This window comes from Pollachius pollachius (genome assembly GCF_949987615.1).
Source record: "Pollachius pollachius genome assembly, chromosome: 6".
Classification (NCBI taxonomy): domain Eukaryota; kingdom Metazoa; phylum Chordata; class Actinopteri; order Gadiformes; family Gadidae; genus Pollachius; species Pollachius pollachius.
Genome location: NC_136939.1, coordinates 23,878,203 through 23,890,648, shown reverse-complemented (window position 1 = coordinate 23,890,648; position 12,446 = coordinate 23,878,203). Strand labels below are relative to the sequence as shown.

At 46.8% G+C, this 12,446-nt stretch overlaps 1 protein-coding gene across 9 annotated transcripts in view; it reads right to left on the bottom strand.

Moving 5' to 3' along the window:
• Positions 1–12,446, bottom strand: part of LOC307077277 (ATP-dependent RNA helicase DDX3X-like) — a 32,081-nt gene that overhangs the window by 13,240 nt on the left and 6,395 nt on the right. For 5 of the 9 annotated variants that reach the window (XM_079738638.1, XM_079738640.1, XM_079738643.1 and 2 more), the window contains 11 exons: positions 11,625–11,684; positions 9,841–10,065; positions 9,084–9,243; positions 7,660–7,797; positions 6,856–6,955; positions 6,140–6,275; positions 5,307–5,404; positions 3,676–3,774; positions 3,231–3,391; positions 2,415–2,559; positions 1,293–1,437 (listed from right to left, as the gene is read on the bottom strand). In XM_079738638.1, the coding sequence (XP_079594764.1) occupies positions 1,293–1,437; positions 2,415–2,559; positions 3,231–3,391; positions 3,676–3,774; positions 5,307–5,404; positions 6,140–6,275; positions 6,856–6,955; positions 7,660–7,797; positions 9,084–9,243; positions 9,841–10,065; positions 11,625–11,684 (1,467 nt within the window). The remainder of the gene's footprint in view (positions 1–1,292; positions 1,438–2,414; positions 2,560–3,230; positions 3,392–3,675; positions 3,775–5,306; positions 5,405–6,139; positions 6,276–6,855; positions 6,956–7,659; positions 7,798–9,083; positions 9,244–9,840; positions 10,066–11,624; positions 11,685–12,446) is intronic. The other 4 variants (XM_079738641.1, XM_079738645.1, XM_079738639.1 and 1 more) reach the window with 2 other exon arrangements.

The window sequence follows — 12,446 nt, the reverse complement described above, 5'->3', positions numbered from 1 at the left end:
ACATGTCAAACCACACCAGCACACCAATACTGTAATACACTAGGCGGAGGGGGGGTGCAGCAGGGAAATCTCTACAGTAATACACCATGCAGGGCGAGAAGACCACTGTGCTTGCAAGCGGACGAAAGTAACCTGCATCTCGGGGTACCGCATTTTCCATTTTTTTTTTCCTGATTTTTCTGCTTCTTGTTTTTTATTTTTTTCGATTTTTCTGCATTTTGTCTTTGTCGATTTCCTTTTTTCTTTAATAAAACCTTTGCAGCGATATGTACACAACAAAAGGCAAGCCTTTGTTTGAAAAGGCTGCTACTGAGGTAATGATTGGATGAACTTCTAGCATAGTGTTACGGTCCAAGCTGGGCTGGTGAGCAAGTTGAATGATTGAACAGACGTTACCGAATGTTCGATTTGATATTTACATGTTGTGTAAAATGACGAACATCATTTGATAAGCATTCCCTGTAGCATTACAGGCTATTGTAATGAATAGTTTTGTTATCCTGATAATTATGGTCAATGTGGAAGCAACAGCAAAACTTAATTAGCAAAATTGACCCAATATGCTTTGCTACAAAATGCAAAGGTCTAGAAGAGATGAACTAACCCAGCAAGGGTTATTCCTCAAAAAATGCCTTGCTCAAGGGCTGCTAAGTGATCAACTCCTTAGGATATATACATTGTGGGTAGAGTCCATCTGAAGACCTTTTAATTAGTAAATAAGATTAGAATATATAGAGTCAATATTTCTTGAGGCCTTAATTTTAAAAAATCTAATCACTAAGAGATTGTTCTTTCCAAGACGCGACTAACTAGCCGACTAACTAAGAGCCATAGCGATAGCGATTGTGATAGCTCTTGGTTAGTTAGCTAGTAAGCTCTTCCCCAAACTCGCACAACTAGGAGAACAAACTAGCTGGCTACCCTTATCCTAGGAGGACTAGCTGACTATCGGTTATAGGGTTAGTTTAACCCTAGGAGCAAAAGCTAACTAACATCGGTTACAGGGTTAGTTTAACTGAACTCGGTATACTCTCAGTATCCCAAGAGGAACCGACCAAATGGGGGCGTGCCTCGGTGAAACGCAGCAAGAAGGCTGGGGGATTTTTTCCCACTTTGCAACTCGAACACACCATGACAATCGGCAGGGGTCGGCATTGCAAACGTTGCAGTTCAGTTCTGTTTTATTCTTTGCCCAAAGCGGGCAATTAGTTTGCAGCAAGACCACACATACCACAACAACAATACAGTCACAAACGTTGCCGTTGTGCACGAGGAGGTCGGCCCTTGCGTACCTGTGGCGTTGAGGAGGTCGAGCAGGAAGGACCGCTTGTCGCTCTCCTCCACCCACACCACCTTCTGGGTGATGTTCTCAGAGGTGGAGCCGACGCGCCCCACCGCCAGGAAGATGTAGTCCTCCAGGAAATCCCTGGCGAGGATCTGAATCAGAGAAGCAATGTTTTAGCACACGGGCACGCTGTCAGGTAGATGCTAAACGGACTAGAGATGTCCCGATACCATTTTTTTCTGTCCTGATAACGATTCCGATACTTGAACTTGAGTATCGGCACATACCAAGTATATACCATTGTAAATACTAGTAGCACTTGTTCTTATTGAAGGGTAGACGGTAAACGGATGAGAGATGTTCCCATATATTTGTTTCCCTCTTGATAGCGATTCCAACACCTAGCTAAACTAGAAAATGCATTTCCTGCAGAAAATGCGGAGTGCTGTAGTACAAAGTGAGGTTGAAAATATGTTTTAATAAAGCCACATAGATAAAGATGTAAAGAAACGTTAAATGGCTTCAATCAAGTGCAGGGATTTGACAGAGTTCAAAAATCTAAATGGAGTAAACAATGTAATCATGCACACATTCAAAAAAATCAGCTGAATGAATAGCGCAAAAACGTAAAATGAATTGAACTGAAGAATCTGAAAGGTCAAACGTATTGCAATGAACATGCACCTGGAAGCTGAAGTCGAAAAACTGACTGACGCTGAATCCCATTACCTGAAGAAGCAAGGTGCTGAAATACCCGCCATTATTTATTTTTTAAACCAGCTGAAATTGTATGTACTCGCCTAATGCAATTTTTTCCAGCCAAACATTGTTAATAGTAGTCAAATTGAGCGAGCAAAACTGCCCAATATGGCAACACTGCCTGCACGTCCTCACACTTTAACCTCAGCGTAAATCAATGAGACTAGTGAACATTGTGTATTTTTTTTTTTAAGGGGAAATAGGGGAAAAAGTTCTCAGATACAAAGTGTATCTTTGTGGAGAGAAATCCTGAATAAACGCATCACGTTTTCAAACTCAAAAAAAAAAAAATCTGGATTTCAACATTGACTAAAATAATGGGTATGATGTTTTTTTTTCTACAGTCGAACAGCCCCTAGTCCCTACGTACCTGGATCTCCTTGGGGAAGGTGGCGCTGAACATCATGGTCTGACGCAGGCCCTTGGAGGGCATGGTGTCCTGCTCCACGATGCGGCGGATCTGGGGCTCGAAGCCCATGTCCAGCATGCGGTCCGCCTCGTCCAGAACCAGGTAGCTTTAGGGGTAAGGTAAGTAGTGATCGACCGATATGTCAGTCTGCTGATATTTCTTTTTGGTTTACAGACAGACAGGTCAATAAATGTTCCTTTTTTTAAATTGAGATATCATGGGGTCTAGCCTGGCTAACGCCAGACCTCATCTCAATCTACATTGAGATGAGGTCTGGGAACCACACATTCATTTTCTCGTATTTGAGGCCTGGTTTACGATTGCCCAGAGCCGTTTATTGGGTGCTGCGAATGTCTATCATATGAGTCTGTACGTAGCTCATAGCCAATCAAAGCCTGTTGGTAGCAGGGCAAAGACATCCTTCTTGGTAGTGACAGAGTTTAACGCCGAAAGTTTCTCTTTTTTCAAAATAAACGTATGTTCTAAACTAATTAGAACACTATCTAAGGCTGCATCGAAAGGTAACGCGTCTCCTGCCAATTTGGATCCGTAAACTACAAGCTTCGGTGTGTCGCATAGACGTCGTCCTCGTCTTGCCGTCCCTCCCCGTTCTGTGATCGGTTCCCTATCTCAGGCGAAAATCGGATCCATGGAATCCAGGCTGCCTAGCAGCGCAAAATGAAATTGCGCGCAAGGCAGTGTCTCGAACGGTCCCCTAGCGTCCCTCTGGTCTCCCCGTGTCTCTAACGGTCGCCCAGCGCCCCTGTGCCTCCTTACTTGCAGAAGTCCAGGCCGATCTTGCCCCTCTCCATCATGTCCACCAGCCGGCCGGGCGTGGCCACCAGGAGGTGGCAGCCGCGCTCCAGGTCCCTGATCTGCTGCCCGATGTCGGCGCCGCCGTACACCACGCAGGGACGCACCCGCGACCGGTACGAGAACTGTGGAGGGGAGCACAATGACTCAACACACAGAGACAGAGCGACACAGAGAGAGTGTGTGTGTGTGTACGTACGTGTGTTTTCTGTGCATTCATTTGATATCATGGCTGGACACTGGTGGTAGCAGTCATACCTTCGTCCTACATCTGCTGTGTGTGTGTGTTTATCCCTTCATCCTACTTCTGCTATGAGTGTGAGAGTGCTTACATGCCTACATGTGTGCGTGTATGCGTGTGTTCATCCTATGTGTGAATGCCAGAGTGTGTGCTTGCCCTCGCTCTTACCTTCCTGGCCTCATCGTATATCTGCAGGGCCAGCTCTCTGGTGGGGGCTAGCACCAGGGAGATGGGGTACTGCTTGCGACGCCCATATTTCCCATTGTCCTAGAAGAGAAGCCAGGTTTGTCATCAACAGTAAAAAAAAATAAATGGGTCTCAAGTAGGGCTGGACGATTTGGGGAGATAATCGAATTGTGACTGTTAGACCAGGGGTTTTCAAGTATGAGACAGTGACGTTTTCCCCAAACATTTTCAAAATCTTTGTGTTTTGAAAGATATTTTAAACATCTTTATGAAACATTTCAAAACACCTGTGTGTTTTTAGAGATCTTTGTTCTTTTATATGTTTTTCATATGTAAAAAAAAAACATTAAAGATCTTTGTGCGTTTTTAAAGATTTGTATATATATTAGCATAATATAGTTTCATATAATATGACTTGGTGAACGTACAGTTAAGCAAACGCAAGACGCAGCTTGAAAATGAAACCTGCCTCCGCCACGCTAATGGTTAAAGGGCTGCGTCTGGTTTTAGTGAGCGGACCAATCACAGCCCTTGCTGCTGTGTCGCCTTGATGCAAGGTTACACTTTTCGGGAGGCGCATGTCAGGGCCTTGCGGTGGACGCAACGAGGGTCCGCAAGGACGTAACGGGTCCATAAACGCCCATGCATTGCGTCGACGCGGAACCATAATCAGTAGGGGTGCAACGGATCACAAAAAATCACGGTTCGGATCGTGTCACGGTTTTTGAGTCAGGGGTCGGATCATTTTCGGATCAACAACAACAAAAATGATAAGACAAATGTGAATTTAAATAAAATCTTCAAATGTGTAAAAACAAAATAAAGTGAAAAATTGGGTAATAATCCTTCTTCCTTTAAGCAGTCAATATTTTAAAAAAATTGCAATCTGATTCATAATTCCTTCTTTTTAACATGGATAGTAAATAATCCCTAGCCCTGGATTTACAACTCTACATTCAGGATGTCTGCATTGCCTGAGTGAGTTTAGAGTCTACGCTGTCCCCAGGCAATGCAGACAACCTCATCTTCTTTTTCATCAAGTATGGTAGCGAAATACAGTTTCTGTCCTGTTTTATTTGGCATTTTGTAAATCGATTGATTTCTGTTGGAAGACTCATTGCAAGGGGGCTGGTTGTAGTCTTTTCACTCGGTTCTAGCCCTACTGTTGATACGGAGAACCGAGCGAAAAGACTACAACCAAACAAACATTTCCGGTTCCGGTTTCCGTTCCAATGTGCTTTACGGTACGCCAAATTAAACACGACAGAAACTGTATTTAGCTACGATACTTGATGATTTTGTAAGTACCGGAATTGTCCTTTATACGCGCGCTGATCACGTGAACGCACAACTTTTTCTTTTTTTATCAGCCGATCCGTGGATCACTTGCGTCCCGAACTGTGAGGGTTGACCAGTACGGATCACGGGTAACCCATGAACCGTTGCACCACTAATAATAAGCCCCTTAGTGAGCGCGTACATACTTGCTAAATACATAGAAACAGCTTCCAAACGCAAGTCGCAGCTTGAAACTGAACTTGTGACCGTCAGTCAGTCGTCAGCGCGTACGTCTCCCGTTGTTAGAGGTGGGGTCGTGGGCCTGGGGAGCTCACCTGTCCAGACGCCTTGGCTGCCGCCAGCGCATCTCCAGGACCATCCGCGAAGATCTGGCTGAGGATGGGCAACAGGAACGCAGCCGTCTTACCGGACCCTACACACGAAACAAAAAACACGTTGGGGACATTTCAGATGAGCAAAGTAAGCAGTTTTTATAATAGAGGTTGATGAGGGAATATAAGGCTGACTTCAAACTGCACCAAAAGGTGAACAACTCTTGTCAAAGTTTGTACACATAGAGGAACCGAAGTACCACTTTGACCCTGGGGGGGGGGCGCTATAACTCAAGGCCTGTCTGTGTGTATGTGAGAGGGAAAGTGTGTGCGTGTGTCTCTCTGTGTGAGAAAGTTCTTGCACCTAGTAGGGATGGTCTCTCTCTCTCCCTCTCTCCGACAGTGTGTGCGTGTGTCTACAGGATGACAGTGTGTGTGTCTAGTGTCTACACTGTGCGTGTGTGTGTATCTAGTGTCTACAGGACGACAGTGTGTGTCTAGTGACTACACTGTGTGTGTGTCTAGTGTCTACAGGACGACAGTGTGTGTGTCTAGTGACTACACTGTGTGTGTGTCTAGTGTCTACAGGACGACAGTGTGCGCGTGTGTGTCTAGTGACTACACTGTGCGTGTGTGTGTCTCGTGTCTACAGGACGACAGTGTGCGTGTGTGTCTAGTGTCTACACTGTGCGTGTGTGTGTCTAGTGTCTACAGGACGACAGTGTGCGTGTCTACAGGACAACGGTGTGTTTGTGTCTACAGTGCGCGTGTGTCTAGTGCCCACAGTGTGTGTGCGTGAGAGAAAGTGTCTGTCTGTCTGTCACGGTGGTGTGTACCTGTCTGTGCGCAGGCCATCAGGTCTCTCTTGCTCTTAATGATGGGAATGGCGTACTTCTGCACGGGGGTCGGCCGGGTATAGCGGGTCAGAGCGATGTTGGACATCACAATATCTCCCATCGCAATGTCCTGGAACTGCACACAAACACACACTGATTACGTAAGGATCATCGAGTGACCACCGTGGCTGGGATAGCTCCCCCGTATAGGAACGGTTTAGCCCAGGAGGTAGAGCGGGGTTGACTTGTAACAGGAAGGTTGCTAGTTCCATCCCCAGACAGACAGACTTGACCGAACAACTCATGTTAATGCGTGAAACACGCAGTGAGACGTCCATGGTGGATGATAAACCAAGGTAGCAGACAGACAGACAAGTGAACTCACAACATTTACATTCAGGGCGTTTAGCAGACCCTTTTATTCAAAGCGTCTCACAATAAGTCCATTTGGCAGAAGAAAGAAACAGTGCAGTACGGATGTTCATAGAACCAAGCACTAACAATCGCTAGGTTAACCCATTCCCCACATGCAAGAGATAAGCTCACAAAATGATACGGCTTGTACGGTTGGACTCCTTGGAGTCTCTTTCATCTGGCATATCGTTTGGGCGGTGGGGGGGTACAGGAGGAGGCTATGCAGAGCCCAGGGGAAGTCTGAACAAGGGAGTCTTGAGTCTCTTGCGGAAGCTAGTACAGACAGACAGACATGGACTCACGCTCTCAATGTGATGTGGGCAGTTCTGGCCGGTGGCCTCCACAGGAATGTCGTCGTACTTCTCAAAGTTGATCCCGGTGTTGCTGCTGGAAAACAGCTCACTGAGGGGGGTAGGGGATGGAGAGAGAGAGAGACGGGTCACCTCAGGGCCTGTAGTGCAGCCGGTTGGATTGTGCATGCTCAACTTTTCGCTGGGTCTCTGGAACCTTCTATTACACAAGTATGCTTGCCTTCCGACGTAACAACACAGACGCCCTGTTACAAACACACAGCACAACATGGACACACAGACACCATATTACAGACACACAGCACAACATGGACATAAAGACACCATGTTACAGACAGAACACAACATGGACACACAGACACCATGTTACAGACACACAGCACGACATGGACACACAGACACCATGTTACAGACACACCACAACATGGACACAAAGACAGAACATTTCAGACACAAAAACTAAACACGAACACAAAAACAGAACACATCACAGACAGAACATATCAGACACAAAAGCAGAACATATCACAGACAGACACAAAGACACAACACATCACAGACAGCACATCAGACACACCACGACAGAGACACACCACATCCCAGACACACACACCACTTGCACACACACACACACACACACCACAAGACTTACTCACCACAACCCAGAAGCACCACAACCCAGAAGCCCCACGTCATAAACAGAAAGACACATCACACACACCATCACAGAAACACCACATCACAGACCACAACAAAGACACACCACATCACACACAGACCCAAACACGCACATACTTTTCGAGGCGTTCGTTTTGCGGGGTTTGTTTGGACCAGTCTTCGTCGTCTCTGCTCTCCTCAACCCAGCGGCTGTTGCCTCCACCTCCACCGCCGCCTCCACCACCACCGCCTCCGCCGAAGCCACCGCGGTCGAAACTGGCGAAAAACAAACCCACAATGAATTAAAGGGGTTTCCTTGATGAAACCGGACCAGGTTTCAATAAACATAAATGCTAAATGGACTGCATTTATATATTGCTTTTATGTAACCAGAGGCCACCCAAAGCACTTTACATTATTGCCCCACATTCACCAATTCATACACACATTCAAACACCGACGGCGGTGTCAGCCATGCAAGGCGACAGCCAGCTCGTCGGGAGCTGTTAGTGTTAGGCGTCTTGCTCAGGGACACCTCGACACTCAGCTTGGAGAAGCCGGGGATCTAACTAGCAACCTTGCGGTTACCAGCCAAGCCGCTCTATCACCTGAGCTACTGCATTTCTACATTTCAGAGACCACAAAGCCGTGAGAATGGATGGATTTATCCATCGGTTTTGTTTCTACGGTGTTACATCAGCAGTAGAGTTACTCCACTCTAAATTAACATAATGTAATACAGCTCACATTACCAAAAGGTCCAGTAGGGCAAGGTCAAATAAGCATTGTCCGATATTTTTTATTATCCAATATTTTATTCATCTGTCTGGCCTACTGAAACCCAATCCGCGCTAAGTCAAGGCCCCGTTGGCGTTTACGAATCTTTAAATCGATTGGAACATTTGATTATTGATTCTTTACATCCGTAAGGAGAAAGAGACAAGACTTTCTGCGAGATACACAGCTGACTTCAAACCAGTAGTACTTTCACAGAGATGGACAACATGTCAGGTAACTCTGGAGGTCACACTGTAACTCCCGGGGTCACACGGTAACTCTGGAGGTCACAGTGTAACTCCAGGGGTCACACGGTAACACTGGAGGTCACACTGTAACTCCCGGGGTCACACGGTATCTCTGGAGGTCACACTGTAACTTCAGGGGTCACGCGTTAACTCTGGAGGTCACACTGTAACTCGAGGGGTCACACGTTAACTCTGGAGGTCACACTGTAACTCCCGGGGTCACACGGTAACTCTGGAGGTCACACTGTAACTCCCGGGGTCACACGGTAACTCTGGAGGTCACACTGTAACTCCCGGGGTCACACGGTAACTCTGGAGGTCACACTGTAACTCCCGGGGTCACACGGTAACTCTGGAGGTCACACTGTAACTCCCGGGGTCACACGGTAACTCTGGAGGTCACACTGTAACTCCCGGGGTCACACGGTAACTCTGGAGGTCACACTGTTACTTCAGGGGTCACGCGTTAACTCTGGAGGTCACACTGTTACTCCAGGGGTCAGGTGTTAACCCCCCCCACAGCCTGCTCTTGCTTACCGTCCTCTGTTGGCGTTTCCACGGTCGTTGAAGAAGGCCGACTTGCCGCGGTTGTTACCGAAGCCTCCGCCGCCGCCGCCGCCGCCGTATGCCTCTTTCACCGTGTTCCAGCCGGCGTCTGTCGGCATGGTGACAAAGCCTTTAGTCGCTTGGCCGACGCCTCCGTTCAGAAAGACACATGTAGGTAGGTCAGCACGGAGGTTTACATTACAGGGCATTGAGGGGGCAAAACAGGGTGAACACCACAGCACTCTAAATTTAAGGTGGTCGCCTAAGCAACACCCGCCTGCCACCTTAACTACAACGTCAAAGAATATAAAAGAAGAAAACTTAAAAAATATTTAAAAACTAAACAATTATTATAAATTCTTTGACTGTGTTCTTGTTGAAGGTGTTCATTTCAAAAAGCTGCTTATTTATTAGTCATATATTATGATTTAATATCTAGTGTTTCATAAATAATTGTTGAACATATTAGAGTGAGTTAGTCCAGTTAGTTACACTTCATTAGTGACAGTCCAGTAACTTAGTTAGTCCAGTTACTTAGTCTACTTACAGTCCAGTTAGTTAGTCCAGTTAGTAACAGTTACAGTTCAGTAAGTTGCGGTTACAGTCCAGTTAGTTCCAGTTGCATTCTAGTTAGTTAGCTAGTTCAAGTTACAATCTAGCTGGTTCCAGTCTAGTTAGTTACAGTCCACTTAATTAGTCTAGTTAGTTAGTTCCAGTTCCAGTCTAGTTAGTTACTGTCCAGGCTCACCTTTATTCTCGTAGCCGCCGAACGCCATGGGCTGCATGGGGTTGATGGGGCTGATGGGGTTGAAGGCGCCGCTGCCCCTGTTGCCGCGGTATCCCCCTCCGCTGAGACCCCGCCCCCGCTCCATTCGCGGCGGCCCGCGATTGAAGGTGTTAGCGCCGTTCAGCCGGTTGTCGTGGTAGCCGTTCACGAAGGTGTTGCGGCCGCCGTCCCAGCCGCCCACGCCGTCTGCGGGGCAAACACACACGCAGTCGTCAACGGCAACGCAGAGAAGGCTTCCGTAAAGGCTTGGTTGTGATTGGAAGTGAAGGACCACGCAGACGCTTCGACACAGGGCTGAACCTGTTTTGGTACTGCGTTGGATTTTAGTGAGCGGACCAATCACAGCCCTTGCTGCGCCTCGACGCAAGGTAGGGGTGTACGGTATAAACGGTACAGAAAGTACACCAGTGGGAATTTGCGCTACGGTACGGATTTTGACGTTACCTTGAGACCGGTAGACAAGAATTGTGTGAAACGCGTTCGTAACACGTAACACGTTAATACAGTAACTACTTTTTCATGTAAAAGGTAAAGTTACACGCAACTACTGAAAATGTAACGAAACGTAGTTCCCTTTTCAATTCGGCGTAACGTTACTTTTCCCAGGGACAGATTACGAGCTCTCAATCCACACTGTACGAGACAGACGCTGGTAGCGTGAAGCTGTCTCTGCCTCTCTTCCAGAGAGGTCGCTTCCGCACGCATTTTCCAAAGCCAGTCCTTACTTCCAAAAAAGCCAGTGGTGGAACGAGATAACAAAGGAAATGGTTCCCTTTCAAAATGTTGATAGAAAGGGCTTTAAAGAGATGGTCAAAACACTCAATCCCAGGTACGCGTTACCTGCTCGCACACACTTCAGCCAAATTGAGATGCCAAAACTATAAGCGAGCAAGTGGAGAAAGAAATCCATACTATTAAACAAAAGAGATGGAAGTAACTTGAGAAAAGATTTAGCCTAACCAGTATTTTACCCCTTCAGAAGCATTGAAATCAAAATTAGAAGATAAAATGAACATACCGTGATATAATACCGTTACCGTCTATGCCTCAAATCATACCACGATACACATTTTAGTCCATACCTCCCTACAGCCCTAACACAAGGTTACCATTTTTGGGAGGTGCACGTCCGGCTCTTGCGGTGGACGCAAGGAGGGTCCGCAAGGAGGTAAGGGGTCATGGGTAAACCCCCTTGCGTTGCGTCGATGTGGAACCATAACTATGCCTTTAGTGTTTAAATGTCTAAATGATATAATAAAAAGTACATTATATCGCAGGTTCAGAGGTAGTAGATGGACTAATCTCCAATCTCGCTCGCGGTTAATTCTGTGAAAAACCCGACTGTGACAATAAACGCCACGGTTATTCTGGCGTAAATCAAATGACTATACAAAACCAAGAGGTGTTTACTCTGGTTTTTGTGATAATCAGCCAGCTAAAATAGTCAATAAAAGCCCCAACAGGAGGAGCATGGGCGTCGCATCATAACAGATCACAGCCCCCGGGATTGGGATCAGGGTCGATTCTGGCAACCCTAGCCGCCGAAGACAACCCTGGCTGCAGCATGCTGCACACAGGTTGCCAGATTGGGAGGGGAAATCTGGCCCAATGTGCCCGAAATGACACAGGAGCTAGTATCATCGTTTGGCAGTCAGGAATACACAGTAGCATCACGTGTTCCTAAATTCAAAATGTCGGTGATCTGGTCCTGGGGGGGGGGAGGGGGGGGGTTGACCAAAACTTACAGTTGGGCCCGGGAGTCATGGCGAAGCCGGGCTGTCGTCCGGCAGAGAACGCATTTCCTGCTGAAGACAAACATTGGTGAGTAGACATAGACAACAGAGATCAACACGACGACACAAAAGTGGGTTAGTCCGTCGAAACAGGCCATCAGCCAATACAGGAAGCAAGGATAGCTGCAGTGGGGGGGGGGGGCGCCACCCAGGAAATACAAATCAAGCGCACCTCGGCCACTCCACTGATTTTAGGCATTTGTCGTTTTGCTGAACCCGACTTGTGTGATTGTATTGGAATTAAGAGTGATCCCATAGCAGGTTGTAAACGAGCAAGCCTGATTCAAGCCTGCAGTGTGTTGGTGGGGGGGGGGGGGGGGAAGAGAGAGAGAGAGAGAGAGAGAGAGAGAGAGAGAGAGAGAGAGAGAGAGAGAGAGAGAGAGAGAGACCAAAAGTTAACCGATGGCGAACCTTTCCGACAAATGACTGGGACCGTCGAGTTCAGGTTGGTTGATATTTGAGGAAATTACATTAATTGCACATAATAAAATATTGAAGGCTCCTTAGTTCCTTTAATTGAATTATCATATGGTTTGATTGACTAGACTTATAAGATCGACGGTACAAACAGCCCCGGGTTTTCCAAACTTTGAACTAGCCCGACTTAAGGATGACTTCTACGTCGTAACTTATTGAACATTTACGCGGCTCTAAACTTATCGATACCAAAGACGTATCTTTTGAAAAATGGGGCACCCTGGTTCCATCCATCATTATTGCGACACCACACGTAAGTGTGTCCACCTAGATGCATGATGGAAAGACCAGTATACC